This window comes from Ascidia mentula, chromosome 9 (assembly GCF_947561715.1).
Source record: "Ascidia mentula chromosome 9, kaAscMent1.1, whole genome shotgun sequence".
Lineage (NCBI taxonomy): Eukaryota > Metazoa > Chordata > Ascidiacea > Phlebobranchia > Ascidiidae > Ascidia > Ascidia mentula.
Window position 1 is genome coordinate 14,077,880 of NC_138574.1, and position 18,647 is coordinate 14,096,526.

Sequence of the window (18,647 nt, forward strand, 5' to 3'; positions counted from 1 at the left end):
TCAAAAGGTTATGAAAACACATCGGCGCTTCTTTTCATTAGCAACACTCTGTGCCATTAAAAAAACTGGGTAAAATACCTCAGGAATAAACCTTTCCTTAGCTGCAGCATTTTGTACTTTTGTATCTAAAGCAATATGACGCCGCATCAAACACACGGCTCTAAACATACTTGGATTCTTGATGTATTGCCAGTGATGCGAGTCTAAATGTTCAAAACAAATTAGAAACAAAATAACGTAACAAGGTAACAAACATTCCACGCCAGGGCAAACATTTATTGCTAGCTTTATGCATTGCACAGGTTGATGTAGAAATGATACAGAAATCACATTTGATCATACTTCACGACTAAATCCTCCTCATGCGTTATTTTAACAACGAAGAAAGGAATTTCGAACAACTTTCCAAATAATTAAACCGCACATGTTATGAATTGTGTGTTTGTGGCTACGCTGACAATGTCACGTGACCTACATCCGGGAGTTTATTCCTCCTGCAACGACGATCGTTTCTCCTGTGATGTATGATCCCTCGTCGGAGCAGAGGAGTGACACGATTCCACTGCATTCCTCCGGAGTTCCCAACCTCTTGAGTGCAATATCATTGCGAAGTACTTAGGTGCTCTTTTCTTAGTGGCCGGATGCTGCCACAGACTCTTACTGAAATTGGTGTCAATGATCCCGGGGACGATGCAATTGATGCGGATCTTTTTAGCCGCAAGCTCCGGAGTGAGAACTTTTGTGAGGCTGACGAGAGCTGCCTTGCTCACTGAGTAAATTCCCACCACGTCGTAGGCGGCGAAAGCGGCAATTGAAGAAAGAAGAACGATGGAAGAGTTGGGACGCGACTCCATCAGAGGAACCGCGTCTTGTATCCACTGAAAGGTGGACTTGACGTTAAAGTCGAATATTTTGTCGTATGCGGGTTCTGGGGTGTTTAAAGGCGGGCCAAAGTGGGGATTGATTCCAGCGTTTGAGACGAAGATGTCAAACCCCGCGTGGTTCTTCTTCACTTGGTCGAGTAAACGTCGACGATCGTCGCGCTTTCCAGCAACACAAACGTGTCCGGTGACAGTGAGGCCTTCTGCTTGTAACTTGCCAACAGCCTCATCCACATTAGCCTGTTTTCTGCTGCTGATATACACATGGGCGCCGTCCTGTGCAAGTTTGTGTGCTGTTGCCAGCCCGATGCCTCCAGTGGAGACGGTTAGGACTGCTATTTTACCGTCAAGTTTTCAAGCAAGTCTGGTAGTGGTGCGTAGCGAGCGATGCTGTATCAGAGTCCGGAACATGTTTGGTGATTGTGCGAAGATGTCAACGTGGCCAATAGTTTTGGTTACCTGTGCACAAGTGCTACATTATAACATGGACAAGTATGAAATTTTGGAGATCAACTACCGTGCTTTCGCACTTTCGCCTGCACAATCTAAATAAAGTTTTGTCTAATTTCCTTGTGCAAGTTGTTTGTACACAGTTTAGATTTGATTTTTTTTTAGAATTGTTCTGTCGCAACTTTTTGCAATATCTCAGATTAGGTTAATTCACTACACATGTTAGAGCATTAAACTAACACAAATTTGAATCAAGAAGGGTCAACAACAAAACGACCCGGTATATTATAAATTTTCAAAGTTGCGTCTAAACTCCATCTACATTTTTGCTCAGTTACCAGTTTTTATGGATATTTGAAGCTCTCAGCAAGACAATCAGCCACAGAACCTGCAAGACCAGCCAAGAAGCGAACAATGCTGGCTTCCAGTGACGAAACAATGGCAATAGCTTTCCCAAAAAGGCTTTTACAGCTTTTCCTCTTCAAACTTTACAATAAATGTATCACCAGCATTTCAATCGGTTCCGAATAAAACGAATATCTCAAATTCTGTTTGGAATGCTTCACGGACCGCACAGAAGCCTTCGAAGACCGCATGTGGCCAGCGGCCCGCGGACTGCGGGTTTGAGACCCCTGGACTATATATACCCTTTACAGTGTGCGTCAGTTTGTATTGTTGTAGTTTATTAACCAGCATAAGCGGGACAGCTATGAACACAAACCTGACTCAGCGTAAAATAACCTTGACGTAACAGGGGTTCCCTTTTATAGGAAAGAGGTCACGTGACACTACCATGTTGCGCATCAAATCATGCGAAACACAACACACCCTCTTTCCTGCAAGGTACAAGTTGACAATGACGTCATAATCACCTAAAAGGTACAATGCAGGTTAAGTTGCAGCCAATACAGTTGAATATCGGGGTCACATGCAATGTCATTCGTGACATCGCCCCCTGCCACATAGAAAATATCGTTTTATAAAAACAATACCAACACAAACAAATTACGAAACATGATAGAAAAGAAACCACACACAGAGAACCATGCGACAAAGTCGTCTGACATTACCGACTTCATTATTACGACCCAATTAGAAAATCAACACCTTCATTCTCTGAACCCCTTATGTACTTACGGTAGCTCTGCAAACATATTTTCTAACGCATCACACGATTACGTAACGTTTATCTTTCTTAAAACTCGTAGGACCTGCTTGAAACCAGTATGATATAAATGCCTTTATTAAAACGTAAAACCCACCAATGATCAGTGTTCAAACAACGAGTCCTTCGCAATACTCCCACGCATACATAGTCTTAGGTCACCACACCCAAAAGCAGTCATTAATAACATATTAGCGAGCGCTAGAGGCCGTAAGGAGATGGTGATAAAAATATGTAGCATACCCCCCCCCCCCCCCCCACCCTCTTTGCCAAAGTGGAGTGTCCACACTCCATAAATTAGACACAAATATTTCAATACCTTCGAGCATACAATAGCAAGAAATCCCCGAAACCAAGAACAAGCAAAATCACTTGTCACCGGCCACGTTTGTGATGCTGGAAAACGCGACGATCGTCGATGTTTACTCGACCAAGTGAAGCGGAACCACGGGGGGGTTGACATCTTCGTCTCAAACGCCGGAATCAATGTTCATTTTGGGCCGACTTTAAACACCCCGGAACCTGCATACGACAAAATATTCGACTTTACCGTCGGGGAAACGATCGTCGTCGCAGGAGGATTGAAGTCCCAGATGTGAGTCACGTGTCATTTGATCGTTCGCAAAGTTCGAAATTTCTTACATATTTGGTAAAAACGTTTTGAGTTTGGTCGATAGTAGATAAAAATCGTAAAGTATAACCAAATGTCGTACGTGTATCATTTATACATCAGCCCATGCAATGCATAAAGTTTGCAATAAATGTTTGTCCTGACATGGAACGCTTGTTACCTTGTTATGCTATTTTGTTTTGAACATATAAACTCTTTACAAAATTCAGGGTCAGAGTTTCAATGCATCACTAGCAATTCATGCGGCAAGAATTTAAGTATGTTTAGAAACGTGTGTTTGATGCGGCGTCATATTGCTTTATATATCAAAATACAAAATGCTGCAGCTAAGGGAAGGTTTATTTAATTTATGATTCTGTTAACATTTTGTGCATAACGTCACCGCTTACCTTGCTTACCGCACTTGCGACACGACACATTATTTTGTTCTTCAACGAGTTGTTTTGTCGTACGAAATGTTGACAAGTGATTTTGTTTGCTTCTTGGTTTCGGGGATTTCTTGCTATTGTATTTTCGACGCTATTGAAATCTTTGTGTCTAATTTATGGAGAGTGAACACTTCTCTTTGGCAGAGGGGGGGAGAATGTTACATATTATTATCACCATCTCCTTACCGCCCCTAGCGTCTTCTAATATGTTATCTGTGACTACTTCTGGGTGTTGTGACCAAAGAATATGTGTGTGTGGGAGTAACAAGAAGGAAAACTGAATATTGGTGGCTTTTACGTTTGTAATAAAGGCATATATTGCCTACTGGTTTTAAGCAGGTCCTACGAGCTTTAAGAAAGATAAACGTTGCGTATCGTGTGGTGCGTTAGGAAATATGTTTGCCGAGCTACCGCATGTACATAAGGGGTTCAGAGTTGATTTTCCAAGTGGGTCGTAATGATAAAGTTGGTAAAGTCTAGACGACTTTGTCGCATGGTTCTCTGTGTGTGGTTTCTTTTCTATCCTGTTTCGTAATTTTGTTTGTGTTGGTATTGTTTTTATAAAACGATGTTTTCTATGTGGCAGGGGGCGATGTCACGAATGACATTGCATGTGACCCCGATATTCAACTGTGTTAGCTGCAACTTAACCTGCATTGTACCTTTTAAGTGATTATGACGTCATTGTCAATTTGCAACTTGCAGAAAAAGATGGTGTAGTGTGTTTCGTATCGTTGATTGCACAACGTGGAAGCGTCAAGTGACCTCTTCCTTTATAAATGGGTCTCCACTCGAATCAACGTCAAGGTTATTTTATGTTGACACAGGTTTGTGTTCACAGCTGTCCCGCTTATGCTGGTTAATAAACTACAACAGTACAAACTGACGCACGATGTTAAGGGTAGACAAGCTTGCGAACCAACAGTTTGACTTGTTGCAACGAGAGCATACGTTCTGAGAATGTCGATACTCATAATGCAGAATATATTGACATGTTTTATTCAAAACGCAAAGTGATTGACAGTTTTCTAAATTACAAGTGCATTTTTGTCTTTCCCCACAAAATTTTTTCTCAGCAGGATATTCCACTTGTTCTTTCAAATGTCCGCTATTTCCGAATCAGTAATTGTTTTGTTACGCATTCCTCTGAAAAAGTACTTGGTCAATGGCACGGTCGCTTTTTTTCTGTCTGGTTTGTCTTGCTGACTTGGTCTTCTCGTTTTAGATATTGTGAGGTTAGCAAGTTTATGCAGAACTCAGAAAGCTTTTTGCAAATATCCATAAAAACTGGTAATTGAGCAAAAATGCAGATGGAGTTTAGACGCAACTTTGAATTGTTACGCAAAGTCAAAATTACAATGTACATGGTTTCTTTGTTGTTGACCCTTTTTGATTCACATTTGTGTTAGTTTACATGCTCTAACGTGTGCAGCGAATTTACCTAATCTGAGATAATGTGAATAAATCAGGTGGTACAAAATAATTTGTGACAGAACATTTCTAATAAAAGCGAAAAAGCTTACAAAGAGTACAAGCAATTGGTAGAGGAAATTAGACAAAAACTTAATTTCGTTTGTGCAGGCGTAAGTTTGAAAGCACAATAGTTGATCTATAAAAGGTTCTACTTCTCCATGTTTTAATATAGCATCTGTGCACAGGTAAAGTCTTAAAATACAACTGATTACGTTAAAAATTCATTGCTGATTCGCCATGACCCTTGCACCAAAACAGCTTCGATCCCAAAATACCATAAGACTGGCTGGAAAACTTGATGGCAAAATAGCAGTCCTAACCGCCTCTACTGAAGGCATCGGGTTTGCAATGGCACGAAGACTTGCACAGGACGGTGCCCATGTGTATATCAGCAGCAGAAAACAGGTTAATGTGGATAAGGCTGTTGGCAAGTTACAAGCAGAAGGCCTCACCGTCACCGGACACGTTTGTGATGCTGCTAAACGCGACGATCGTCGACGTTTACTCGACCAAGTGAAGCGGAACCACGGGGGTTTTGACATCTTCGTCTCAAACGCCGGAATCAATCCCCACTTTGGGCCGACTTTGAAGACCCCAGAACCCGCATACGACAAAATATTCGACCTCAACGTTAAGTCCACCTTTCAGTGGATACAAGACGTGGTTCCTCTGATGGAGTCGCGTCCCAACTCTTCCATCGTCCTTCTTTCTTCAATTGCTGCTTTCGCCGCTTATGACATCATAGGAATTTACTCCGTGAGCAAGGTGGCTCTTGTCAGCCTCACAAAAGTCCTCACTCCAGAGCTTGCGGCCAAAAAGATCCGCATCAATTGCATCGCACCTGGGATCATTGACACCAACTTCAGTAAGAGTCTGTGGCATCATCCAGTCACTGAAAAAAGAGCAGTCGATTTACTTCGCAAGGATATTCCTCTCAAGAGGTTGGGAACCCCGGAGGAGTGCGGTGGGATCGTGTCGTTCCTCTGCTCCGACGAGGGAACCTACATCACAGGAGAGACGATCGTCGTTGCAGGAGGAATACACTCCCGGATGTGAGTCACGTGACATTGTCAGCGTAGCCACAAACATACAATTCATAACATGTGCGGTTTAATTGTTTGCAAAGTTGTTCGATCTGTCTTACATCATTTTTGAAATAACGCATGTAGATGATTTAGTCGTGAAGTATGATCAAATGTGATTTCTGTATCATTCATACATCAGCCTGTGCAATGCATAAAGCTAGCAATAAATGTTTGCCCTGGCGTGGAATGTTTGTTACCTTGTTACGCTATTTTGTTTCTAATTTGTTTTGAACATTTAGACTCACACCACTGGCAATACATCAAGAATCCAAGTATGTTTAGAGCCGTGTGTTTGATGCGGCGTCATATTGCTTTAGATACAAGTACAAAATGCTGCAGCTAAGGAAAGGTTTATTCCTGAGGTATTTACAGGGTTGTTAATGATAATGAAATTGCTAATGAAACGAGGGGCAGATATGTTTTCCAAATGTTTGAACAAACACCAACGGGTTTGACGAGCCAGGATACTGAAAAGGCAAATGTTATGGGTTTTGAATGCAAATTCAAAAAATACCGGATATTAATGTTGGTATTAATTTGTTTCAAGTTCTCTTGCCAACATTTACCGACAAAATCCACCACAGTGCGAAAAGTATTATCAAGTGTCATTTGTGTTCCATTTATACATAAGACCTTTTAATGTATTGTTTAAAACAATATAATTTTTGTGATACGTTATTATTTGCCATCTTCCAGACAATATGTTATGGTGTATAATAGCGCATGCAGCAGATTTAAACTTTACAATGCAATAATTTGAAAAGGGACCATAAATGTTTACCGTGATGTCCGTTATCTCATCACGTTATTTTGTTTCTCATCGGATTTAAACATTTCGTACACACGTGAGATAAAAGCGAACAGGAAGGCCGTGAACACGTCCGTCAATTATTGTGCTTCTGTATAGTTGTTTACCTGCCCTGTGTGATGTAAGTCTGTTCTCTTCCGTTTTATTTTATGATGAGCGGAGCATATGCGCAAGACTCAGACGCATAGGTCGCTATACTTCTGTCTCAGACAGAATACCTGCAGTGGTTTTAGTAAAATAAAATCTCAACTTAAGTGCGAAAAGCTTGGAGTAGAAAAGGCAAAGCTATGACGCCATGAATAGAAAAGGCAAAGCAAATATGTTAATCATTATAAGCAAACGTTTCCAACAATGCTATGCTCATCATCAGTGCTGTGAACTAACTGACTGAGTAGAATAATCTTAAACGTTATTCAAAAGTAAGAGATATGATGCACTGAAATTTGCCACTTTCTCATGACTTAATATTGAATAATGGTAAAGGTCAAGTTTTGTTAAACAACTTACCTCTGAATTGAAGCGTGAATATACTAGCAACAGATGCGTCATGCATGGGTTTAGATACGAAAGTGCAAAACTGATGTTGCTTAGCAGGTTTGCTACTGGGGAATTTCATTTGCGCGGTTTAAAATGTTTTTTTCGAAGGTACAAGGTGTTGCTAATGAAAAGAAGCGCTGTCGTGTTTTCAAAACGTTTCAACAATTATCGTAGAGCTGACCAAGCCAGAATACTGAAAAGGAAGAGGAAGATGTCTTGCGTTACAAAGTTCGCACTTATCATGTTTGCCGTAGGTCTGTGCATAATCATCGTTGAAGTTTCTATATTGAGGTGGGTGTTTATATGTAATGTTTAGTATATGGCCGTATGTAATGTTTAGTATATGGCCGTATGTGTGGTGCTTGATGCGCACAGCAGTCTGTATTACCGAACTTTTAGCACAAGTGAACAACAGTAGCTGCTTCTGTGCTGCAGACTTAAATTTACAATTTTCGTAGAGATATAAATTATTCGTTAATCAGCGTTAAACAGACGACTCAGGATTATTTTTATTATTTTCTGCTAAATCTGTTACTGAGTCTCCGTAAGCCATGGAGACAACAGATGATTCAAAGGAAACAAACTTTAAAAACAAAATTTTATTACAAAAGGTGACGTCATTTTGCTTCTCAGATTCATGAGCAATTCGCCTGAAGACAAACAGGAAACAATGCGTCAGAAACGTCACGTGACGTACTCGCCGGGGATTCGAAAGTTGGGTGAGTTTTCCACGTTTCCTTATATGGACAAACTTGAGCAGCAACTTTGTGCAGGATTGGATGCACCCCAGCTTGTATGTAGATTGTCCTCTGAACTCGAGAAGTTGGACGATGAAGTGGCAATCCACTTAAAGGGGAAACCGACTGCAGTTGAATTTCACTCACGTATTAGGTATGTGAAAACAGTCTTGAAATGTTATGTTGATGATGCTGTCAAGCATTTTTTTGTAATACAACAGCGTTCATCAGAAGTATTTCATGTGTAAATGGAGCTGATTGGTAGTCACGTGACAATCGAAACGTCGAATAAAATTTGCGGTTTTGTATTCCCAAAAGAGCCTTTTTTATATTAAATTACAATCTTGATACTTTACTTGTTATGAATATTACTCAGTTTAAATTCGAATTAAGTCGTTCACTGTAAAAGAATCCTAATAAAGAACAGTATTTGAAGGGATTTAGGAAATGGGAAATATTGTGGACAGTTTCTACAAGCCAAAAATTTATTGTGTGAAATTGTAAAAAACACAAGAGTTGTTTGAAATCACAACCACGCTTCACTAAATTAAAATGGGTGAAAAGCTTCTTTTGCTTCCAGCTTATTAACCAACTTAGCTTGGGCCGTAACGAACGTGACGTCACGGCAGCAGAGGCAAACAGCAGAAGAGCTCTCTACCGCTATCCAGCAGAGAATTCATACTTTACAGGCGCGTATGGTGTTTTTGGTCCTGCTTCTGTTCAACTTCTAGGTACCTTCCCAAAGGACATGAAAAGAAGCATTGAATCAAAGGAAACAAAGAGCTTTTATTGACCAAATTTATTTTACCTTCAACGTAGGCTTATCCTATATACATTTTCTATTATGTATTAGCCTAAGTTTAAAATTATTCAATTCCACATTACAAGACAGAAAATCAATAAACCATTAGGTTTTGTTTCCGGCAGCTAGTAATGTTTCCAATGTAATCTAGTCACCATTCACCAACAGAATCCTCCGCAGTGTGAAGCAGCGAAACAGCTCTTGTGCATTCTCAACAACTGGTACGGATTCGGTGGCATGTGTCACCATTTATCGCTTTGCTACCACGTGGCACTGGCCACAAGAAGGGTGTTGGTCGTACATTACTTGCTAGGTGATCTTTACCTCGGCTGTTCTTAAGCCGAGTTCGCCCTGTCAGAAATCTCAGTACAAGATTAATGAACTCCCATCCTGGAATGGTAAATCGGGTAAGTAAACTTCAAATTATAATGCGCAACCTTTTTCTGGTGTGAAAGTGAGGCTCTTGAGTGGAAAACCGAAGTGCCACCTTTATATAATACGATTAACTTTTGCTTTTCTACTGCTTTCTTCAACAGAAAGCAAAGAACAAGTGGAATTCTTAAATGTTTGCAAAAACCCAAATTTATAAACAAAAATCGCAAAATGTTTTTGCAGACAAAAATTTCAATTATATAACGAAAAAAACTTCTCTTTTCCACTCAGAAACAATTCATTCCAACGCGAAAATCATCGTGTACAGAGTACAACACATCCTAAGAACAGAGAGTCCATTCCCCACCGACGCTCTTCCGCAAGATGTCGCTACTGAGATCCAACACTTCCACGGTGTTCCGGTTGCTTGGTGGCAGGGGCAGATTATCAAGTACATACTAAGGCCAGTGGATGGGCTCGAGGAAAATATCAACAAACTCGAAAAGAAGATTGGTTTCGGGTGGCCAATAGTGGGGTAAGTATACAGGTGTTGATTGTTGACGTAACAATCGCCTTATTTATATGTAAAAGAAACGGTTTGTTTACATTATTAGTTTGTGAAAGCGAATTCACATACAAAAACAATTGCTCAGCAAATAATTACTGAATCGAATTGTGATTAAAAGCAGTTGTATTATATAAACTACATGCAGTTATAAACCGCAAAAATGCTGGCGGCATATATTGTATTCAGGTTATGAGGGTTTCCTGTAGATGTAAAATACATTTTAATGCAGGGACTGTATGGCCTGTGAACACACAACATAGAATATCAACACTATTGTTTACGTTTCAAACCATAGCAGCATACATTTACAAACATAACTTAAAATAAAGTATGTGTAATGCGGCAGGCAATAACATTAAGGTTGTGCGCCCCTATTTTGAATAAACAGTAGGCTACAGCCCAAATAGCTGCTCTAAATTTCAAGAGAAAGCGTTAAAGATCATGAAATTCAGAGCATTTATTTGAGCTATATTGTTAGTCCTGTTTTGATCTATAGGATACACGTAAGAAGGACTGACAAACCCCGAATACATCGCCATGACTTCGTGGAGTACATGCAGGCAGTGGTGTATTGGTACGGGGTGTACGAGCAGCAACTTAAACGAGACGGAAAAGTACGACTTCACACTAGAAACGTGTTCGTAGCAACGGAAGACCCCGGGGTTGCTGCGACCTTGAGGAGCAGGCAAGAGGCAGAGGTTTTCTGGTTAATTTAACGCCACCTATTGCTTAAAGTAAAAATCTCAGGATTATTTAATGCCACAAACTACACAGTTTAACATCTAACGTAGTGGTGAAACGAGTGCACATGGTAAAAAAGTATCTGAAAATTATAAAGCCCGGATAACTACTGTTCAAAACTTGCCACACGCTTTGTAATACATTGTTCGGCACCCTAAAAAAGTACTGCACTATACAAGCTTTATTAGGTCATAAAGCGCCTAATGTCACAAACTACGTAGCAATGCATATAATAAACTGTTTAATAAAGATTATTTTTTACCATCTAAATTCATAGTGACGTAATAGTAGCAATTCAAGTCGTTAGACTGGAAGACTGTCATGCATGCGCCAGTCCAAGCACGCTACAGAATGAATTAAAATCAGTCTTTAAGCACCTTCTTGGATCCTCCCTTGGTTTATTGAACTAACAAACTCTATGGAAACTTATTAAACCCCTTAACTTTATCAGATATCCAGGCTATCGTTTCCTGGATCACAACGAAGCGACCAAACTGTCTGACAAGAAGTGGAAGAGATCAACCTCTGAAAGTTTAATCGGGGTCACCATTGACATTCATCTGCTTTCAAAGTGCGATCACTTGGTGTGTGATGCCAATTCCAATGTAAGTTTGGATAGAAATAAAAAAAGGGTCGGCCAAGCTTTTGAAAAATTCTTAGCGTGATTATGTTAAAAAACACGTACCTTACGACACAGCTTGTCTGTGTTTGTAAAAACATCCAAGGTTATGGGTTCGAATCCCATGAAAAGCGAACAAACAACGAAATACCGGGTACGTAACAAACGTTTCATTTTCAGGTTTGCAGAATCGCCTATGAACTAATGCAGACTCGTCACGTGGACGCATCCGCTCGTTTCACACCGGTTGGACTCGTGTATCACAATTTTCCGGCTTTGAACAAGTTCACACCGCTTATCGACTACACCAGTATGAGTGAACCCAACAAGAGTTTTGTTGCCAAACAAGTAAAGTTGGTACCGATGTCTGCAAAGCTGGATGTCCGGTTTTATTGGCAACGCGTGACTAATGTTGTGCCTGTGTGTGTCTTATGTGACGCATGAACATTGTTGACAGATAATAAAACACAAGTTGATTCGTGGTATGGTTGTTGATGTTATAGACCGATAAAAAAGTATCCAGCAATACGCCTGGCTGTTGTTGGGAATAACTATTTTGCCCCGTGGGCATCATCATTTCCTTCATAGTAAGCGCAACAATAAAATGATGTAAAAAGTATCCAAATATCCAAGTTTCCAGCAACAGTTGAAAATAATATCAGCCTGCGCAACAAAGCGGTGATGGCTCTTATGGTTGTATCAGGAATTTATTCGAGATAAAAGCAAAAATAATAACAAAACACTCGCATTATTTTTTTGCCTTAAAATTGCACTGACGTGCGGTTTGTTAAATTGAACCAAAAAAACTCGCTTGGCGCGTGCATAGTTTGCTCTTGGGTTTCCCACAGTATACGATCTAACAGGCGTTGAAAAATTTAAATATTTTGAATATATATTATATAGTGGAACGCTGGTAATATTATTTGTTTATATTTGAACATTTAAGACCGACATATTAACCATAATTGTAAAACTGTTACAGTGGTTGCCACACATTTGTGTGTGAAACGGAAGCGCAACACCTGCAGTTTCCGTTGGTCGTCACGTTTTGACGTGTTTTTCCGCACAAAACAGGCGGACATTCTACTCTATGCACGGATGAAGTTGTTATGTATTTTCAGTGGTAGAAGTTAATCTAATTTTCTGAAATCTTACGGTTGGAGCTATGGGACGGCGTGTGTCTTGGTTCTTATCTAAAGTCCTGTTGGTGATAGTTATTTTCACTGTTTGCACGCTGTTTCAACTTTACCAATCGGCTTTGCAGTAAGTCATGTTTTTATATAGTTGGTGCAAAATAAAGACGTGATATTCCGCAAAACTATTCTGCAAACATGGCTTGACAATAATTGCTTTAAATGTAAAATATATGAGACTTATATTAACCTTAGTTTAAGTAAATTTCTTCATTTTTTTATGCACGTTAAATTCAGTTATTAAAACTTCATTCCTTCAGTTTGAAATAGTGGAAAGTTCTGCATAAAAGCTGCGTTACTTCAGCAGAATATACATTGTTTGCATGTCACATTCTCTACTTCGGTAAAGATTTACAAATTAATTAGTTTATAGTATTAATTGTATAGCTGGGTTATAAGCTAATGGCGCTGATGAGTTTGCCTCAATAAACATCTCTTTTTTATCGCAGGGGGAAAGTAAAATCGTTGAGTGATTTGCACAAACGTCACGCATCAAATGTGGCATACAAGTCCAGTAAGTTGTGTTTTTTTTTAGCTAATTTTGCGATTTAAATAAAAATTAAAATTGCTGGAAAAAAACGAAAACTTATTTTGGTTTCTTAAAAGCCACAAAAATATCATTTCCTTTGACGTCATTTTTTATACCTTGCTTTTGAAGCATTCACTCAACAATTCGATTTCTCCCAGTGGTAAAAGTGCGACTTAAAGTTAAAGCTAATGCAAAATGCCTAAAGTTAAAAGTAATACAAAATGCTTTAAGTTTAAGGTATTACAAATTCCTTGCAAAAGTTTGAATATAACTTAAATTGACTAAACTTTCAAACTTACACATTTTTTTGAATTATTTCGCAGGACCGCGACAACCTGAGCTCCTCTTTACAATGTACACTGAACTTTACAATCTTAAACTTCGGTTTCTTGGACAAGCTCTTAGCAAGCCAGAACAAGACGAACTTCAAACCAGAACAAGGTAGTAAGATTGTGTGAATGACTAAAACGTTGAAACCTTATCTCAAATCCGTTTCCTGTCATAAACGCGTAGGTCGCCTGGCAACTTCGCAGTGTAACCCAATGTGCCTAATGTAATCGCTAGGCTCCCGTAGCCCTGCAGTCAGTAAAGTATTGGGCCGATGTGCCCAGGGTCGTGAGTTCAAAACTCACCGAGAGCTTAATATTTTATATCTCGCTGCGACTTTTTATAATATCGATTTGAAGGTGGTAGCGATGCCAGTGAACCTTATGACCTGTCTGTTATTCTGTCCCTTCTGTGTATCCACTGTTGGTCGTTACTTAATTACTATGACCTTTTTAGCTTTCTGATCAACACGGTCGAACAAATCAACGACATGAGGGAGAGCATGCACAGAGTCGAAGTCGACAAATTATCTGAAGCTATACAAAAGAGATTGTTCAAGTTACAAGTAAAATAAATGCTATTGGTGTATAAGATAAAGCAGGGGTTCCCATTTAGGGGGATCCCCACCAGTGGGGGTTTGTATTTGCATATGGGAGATTTCATTCAGGAATTGCACAGTTTTGATAGTAGAGTTTAAACCTATAGAAGAGCTTGGTTTATGATATAAACACAATATTCACAAACTCCAAGGAAAGTTTAGGCCTGAATATCGGTAAAGGGGGAATGGAACAAATGGTGTGAACCGCTGAGATAAAACATCTGTAATAACAATGGAAAACTGTAAAGTGTTCTTGAGTATAATAACCTACGTATGACTTACACCGTAATTAGAAGAGGCTTTCCTTTTATCAATGAAATTTTTGTATCGCATTTAAGTGAGAAAATATCGTTAAGCGTGGAGTTTGAAATATCGCTGCAACAACCGATACAAACTAACCATATTCCGCAGAACCCGCGCAATTGCAAAACAGCAAAGAAGATGGTTTGCGTTTTGGACAACTGGTATGGGTTTGGTGGGATGGTGCACCATATGACAGCTTGCTACCATATCGGATTGGCGTTTGGCCGAACTGTGATGTTCCATTATACGATTGGGGACTTCTATAGGGATGTTTTAAAGCCCACAATCAAATGCACATACGATGAAGACGTTTCAAAATTACCATTGTGGGATGGTGCTTCTGGTAAGTAATTTGGCTTCTTCAAAAGAACTATTGCTGGCCAACGCTTTTGTAAACACATTACTGCAAAACGGTGGTATAATATAATGATGCGTTATAGAGAACATTCTATAGAAATATAACTAGGGCCTCAGAAGTTTTATTCATTAAACTTAGACCTTAAGCTTACAACCACAAAAGCGAATTTATAATTTTTGCCAGCAAAACACGGGAATACGAACCAAAACCGTTGTGCGTTTCTGTATTTTAAAGGTATCGCTGGATTCTTGCCAGAACTAAAACCTTACTCTCAATATTTTTCTCTTAAATGGCATTTTCTCAAAGTTTACAAAATCCGAATTGTACTCAGAATCTCCAAAACACCTTGTCGCTTATAAAATACCCCACAAGATCACCGAGGCTACCATATTTCCCACCGACGCTCTGCCGCAAGATGTCGCCCCACGAATACAGTCTTTTCATGGGCTTCCCGTGGCTTGGTGGCAGGGGCAAATCGTCAAGTACATCACCAGCCCGACTGATGAATTGAAAAGAGAAATAGATGCCGTAAAACGGAGAATAAAATTCTCAACTCCAATTTTAGGGTAAGCGAAAGTAAATTCTCTTCGGTGTAAGTTTAAAAATTAAGAGCTTATACCTGCATGCAAGTTACAGAAATGTGCCAACTTCATATGCGGTATAATACACAGGTTTACAAACATAATATAGTTTATTCTCCCGCCAAAAGCAATCGAAAAAAACAGATTACACTTTATATTAACGGGATGGTCCAGCATAGAACCAAAAGTGATTGTCGAGAAGCCGAGCCTTGGAAGTAACAAAAACTTAGGTGACCAATTTTATCAATAAATAATCAAATTGTAAGATACGTGACAAAGCGTGAAAGTATCAATTGAAAAAATATTATTTAAACCCTAATCGTTGTAAAAAACAGAAACCGAAACTACGTCATGGTTTGCAGAATGCACGTAAGACGGACGGACAAGCACGAGCGATACACACACACCGATGGCGAATACATGAAGGTAGCAAAACTATGGTTCGATATTTACGACCAGAAACTTACCATGGAAGGCCTTAAACCAATGAAGAGACGGCGTATCTTTCTTGCAACAGAGAGCATTGGTACTGTAACCGCACTGAGGGAAAAGTAAGTGTGGTTTTTCCGCGTAATTTTTTTTTATGTGAGGTTTGGTACAAAGCAATAATCCAAATTTCTGTTGAATATTTATTCGGTTTTATTAATTAACGAATAAATGTTCATAACCAGTGAATTTTGGATTAAAAAATAGATTGGTTTATTTGTAAAATCAATATAATCCATGCCGCTGACAACACCCCCCTTCAGTTTGACTTTCTATCGCTCCGATTACGTTTCTTCCAGTTTTCGCTTTTTGCCCCGATCTCCGCCATGTAGTTTTGCCTGCACGCCTACATTCGTTGCATGGAGAGTTGTTGTAGTTGCAATCGAATCGTTTGGAAAATGAATTTTTGATAGGTTCTCAAAACCGTGACTTAAGTTGCTAAAGTTAATTGGTCCAAAGTATAATTTAGGCTTATCGGGACTTTTAACATCAGGTACCCTGGATACCAGTTTATCAACAACATCAACGCTACAGCTTTATCCGAACAAACGGACAAGCGAGTCGAGAAGAACACATTGTTTGGTTTGCTCGTGGACATCCACATTCTCTCCGAGTGTTCGCACATGGTCTGCGACGGAAACTCAAACGTACTTTTCGTTTTTTCTACTTAAACGGTTTCAAAACAGCCATAAAGTTACGAGTAAATGACGATCATGGTTTTGCAATGAAGACTTATTCTTCAAACCTACATAGGTTTAATCTTTGCTAAAATATTCCTGTCCATGGCTGCGGCCGTGCAACTTAGCCGTTATTTTCAACAGAAAATACAATTAAAGACAAGCAAAGTGGTGCTAATAATATGAATTGTGTAAGCTGCAGATTGTGAAGTCACCACAAAGTGGAAGTCTTTGCTTGGCCGTTTGGCCAGCAAAGTCGTCTGAAAGTCACACCAGCTGCACTGATGAGACCTTTTAGGTCGAAACAGCGGTCATCTGTCTGCAGCTTACACAATTACAATTAAATACTGCAGAAAACGAGTCGTACATACAAGAATAGTAGGAATCACCTCACCCAGAGGCATGAGAAACAATGCCTAACCGAGGGCTAGATTCCTCTACAGTTACTAAGCAAGTCCTGCAGAAAACGATATTTTTTTTACACTTTTCCCTAAAACTGTATCCACTTGGCAGTAGAAAGAAATCATCTTCGTCTACAATGAATGTATTTGTTCATCAGGTTTGCCGACTGTCGTATGAACTGATGCAGACGAAATTTGTGGACGCGTCAACACGATTTACTCCCGTCGGTTTAGTTTATCACAATTTTCCGTTCCCCAACAAGTTCAACTATGAGTTGGACTTTACACAACAACCAGGAGAAATATTTGAAGCGAAGAAACACACAATCGATTTTAAGACAATCCACCTAGATTCAAGATATCACGCTTCAAGGGTTACCAATGTAGTCCCAATAAACATTTTGTAGAAAAAACTGCACAAATTTAAACTCAATCACCAAGCAATCCTGCGGTTATTATTCAATGCCATGAAAAAAACATGATCTGTTATACTTTGTTGTCGGTTCTAATCTATATCATAATTAATAATAAAGGTTTTTCGGTTGGAGTGGGTGTTTTGTTCACCAGTCTTTTGTTGTGTACGCTGCAAGCAGATGGCCACTGTTTCGACCTATAAGGTGTCATCTGTGCAACTGGTGGGTCTATCAGACGACCAAGCAAAGACTTCCACTTTGTGGTGACTATACAATCACCGTCATCCGTTGGGCACCAAACTAGGTGCAACCTAACGGAGAAAACAATGTGGAAACACTATGGCCAAGCAAAGCTCAACCAAAAGTGTAGTCAGGCCTCGTATCACAATAATCATCTGATAAGCAAAGTGGAGTATATTATTGTCAAGCAGTTGCATGAGGGCAGTTTATACAGTTTGCGTGCTGTGTCACCAAAAACCTGTATTTAGTTCAATACTGAACCGTGGTAGCATTAGCAAACTTTCAAAAAACACCAAAGTAGCAGAACGCAAGCGACTCATCACCAGCTTAAGCATACTTTACATTTATACAAAGACTAAAAAATCACGTGATTTTTGGCGGAAATCTCTTTCACGATTTCTGTTGCGAGTCGATCTAAATTAATGGAATCTACTAAGGGTAACAAAGTTTTCGCCAAACTTGATACACATATATGCCTGGCGAAAACTGTTACCCGGTGTATTGCAGTATTTTTTAAATTAATATCGCTGCTTGGCTGACAGGAAAATGACACAACACAGATGCACCGTATACAACCCACAAGTGCAGCCACATTTTGTGGAAGGCAGGTGGGTAATCACGTCGCCAAGTAAATTCATTGAAGCCCAAGGCACAACGCACTTCTGTTGAAACAAAGCAGTCTGCACAACAATTAATGCAGGGAATTCGGTCCAGGTCTAAATTTGACAAGTTAAATACAGCATTCCATCTGTGCCCAAATTGCTACAGACTCAAATGCACATTATTTTGCAAATTCACTGAACCAAGACCTAGCATATGTTCAAACCAGTCTTGTTGCTAAGGCCGCCGTCAATCAACAAAATCGCGGCAGGAAATGAGTGTTTTATCTCTCATCCTTAAACTCACATTTTTATGAAATCGTTTCATTATGTATCTAAAACCTTTAAGATGCTGACAAATGCCTTAGTTAAAAAAAAGCACTTTTGATAACAATTATAATGAAATTTGGACCTGTATAGCGAAACGTTTGTCAGCAATAAAGGCAGTGCGTTTCATCACATAAGTACTGCAGCGTACAAATTGCTACAGTACACAATCCATTTTATCAAAAGGTCAAACACGCTGGTCAAATTTTTTGTCACTAAAGCATCGCCACCATTTTCAACTTACCAAATTGGTTTGACAGTTTCAGCAACACATCGCAAAGAGCCTGGACTTGAAAATCACAAATGAAAAAAATTGAT

At 39.5% G+C, this 18,647-nt stretch overlaps 2 protein-coding genes and 2 pseudogenes across 2 annotated transcripts; 3 read left to right on the forward strand and 1 right to left on the reverse strand.

Annotated features, from left to right (window-relative positions):
• Nucleotides 1-471: 471 nt before the first annotated feature.
• LOC145914655 (dehydrogenase/reductase SDR family member 4 pseudogene) lies at nt 472-1,235 on the reverse strand (annotated as a pseudogene).
• A 4,030-nt stretch (nt 1,236-5,265) lies between these two features.
• On the forward strand, nt 5,266-6,293 carry LOC145914656 (dehydrogenase/reductase SDR family member 4 pseudogene; annotated as a pseudogene).
• A 1,508-nt stretch (nt 6,294-7,801) lies between these two features.
• LOC145914658 (alpha-(1,6)-fucosyltransferase-like) lies at nt 7,802-11,808 on the forward strand. The gene is made up of 10 exons (XM_083002473.1): nt 7,802-7,862; nt 8,070-8,177; nt 8,232-8,349; nt 8,776-8,884; nt 9,166-9,310; nt 9,661-9,904; nt 10,434-10,622; nt 11,130-11,283; nt 11,478-11,645; nt 11,755-11,808. Exons 1-10 carry the CDS (start codon nt 7,802-7,804, stop codon nt 11,806-11,808), a joined length of 1,350 nt encoding a protein of 449 aa, XP_082858599.1.
• A 654-nt stretch (nt 11,809-12,462) lies between these two features.
• LOC145914659 (alpha-(1,6)-fucosyltransferase-like) lies at nt 12,463-17,157 on the forward strand. Its single transcript, XM_083002474.1, has 9 exons — nt 12,463-12,560; nt 12,940-13,004; nt 13,343-13,460; nt 13,803-13,911; nt 14,356-14,581; nt 14,937-15,171; nt 15,549-15,737; nt 16,166-16,319; nt 16,909-17,157. The coding sequence occupies exons 1-9, from the start codon at nt 12,463-12,465 to the stop codon at nt 17,155-17,157; spliced, it is 1,443 nt and encodes a 480-aa protein (XP_082858600.1).
• The last annotated feature ends 1,490 nt before the right edge of the window (nt 17,158-18,647 follow it).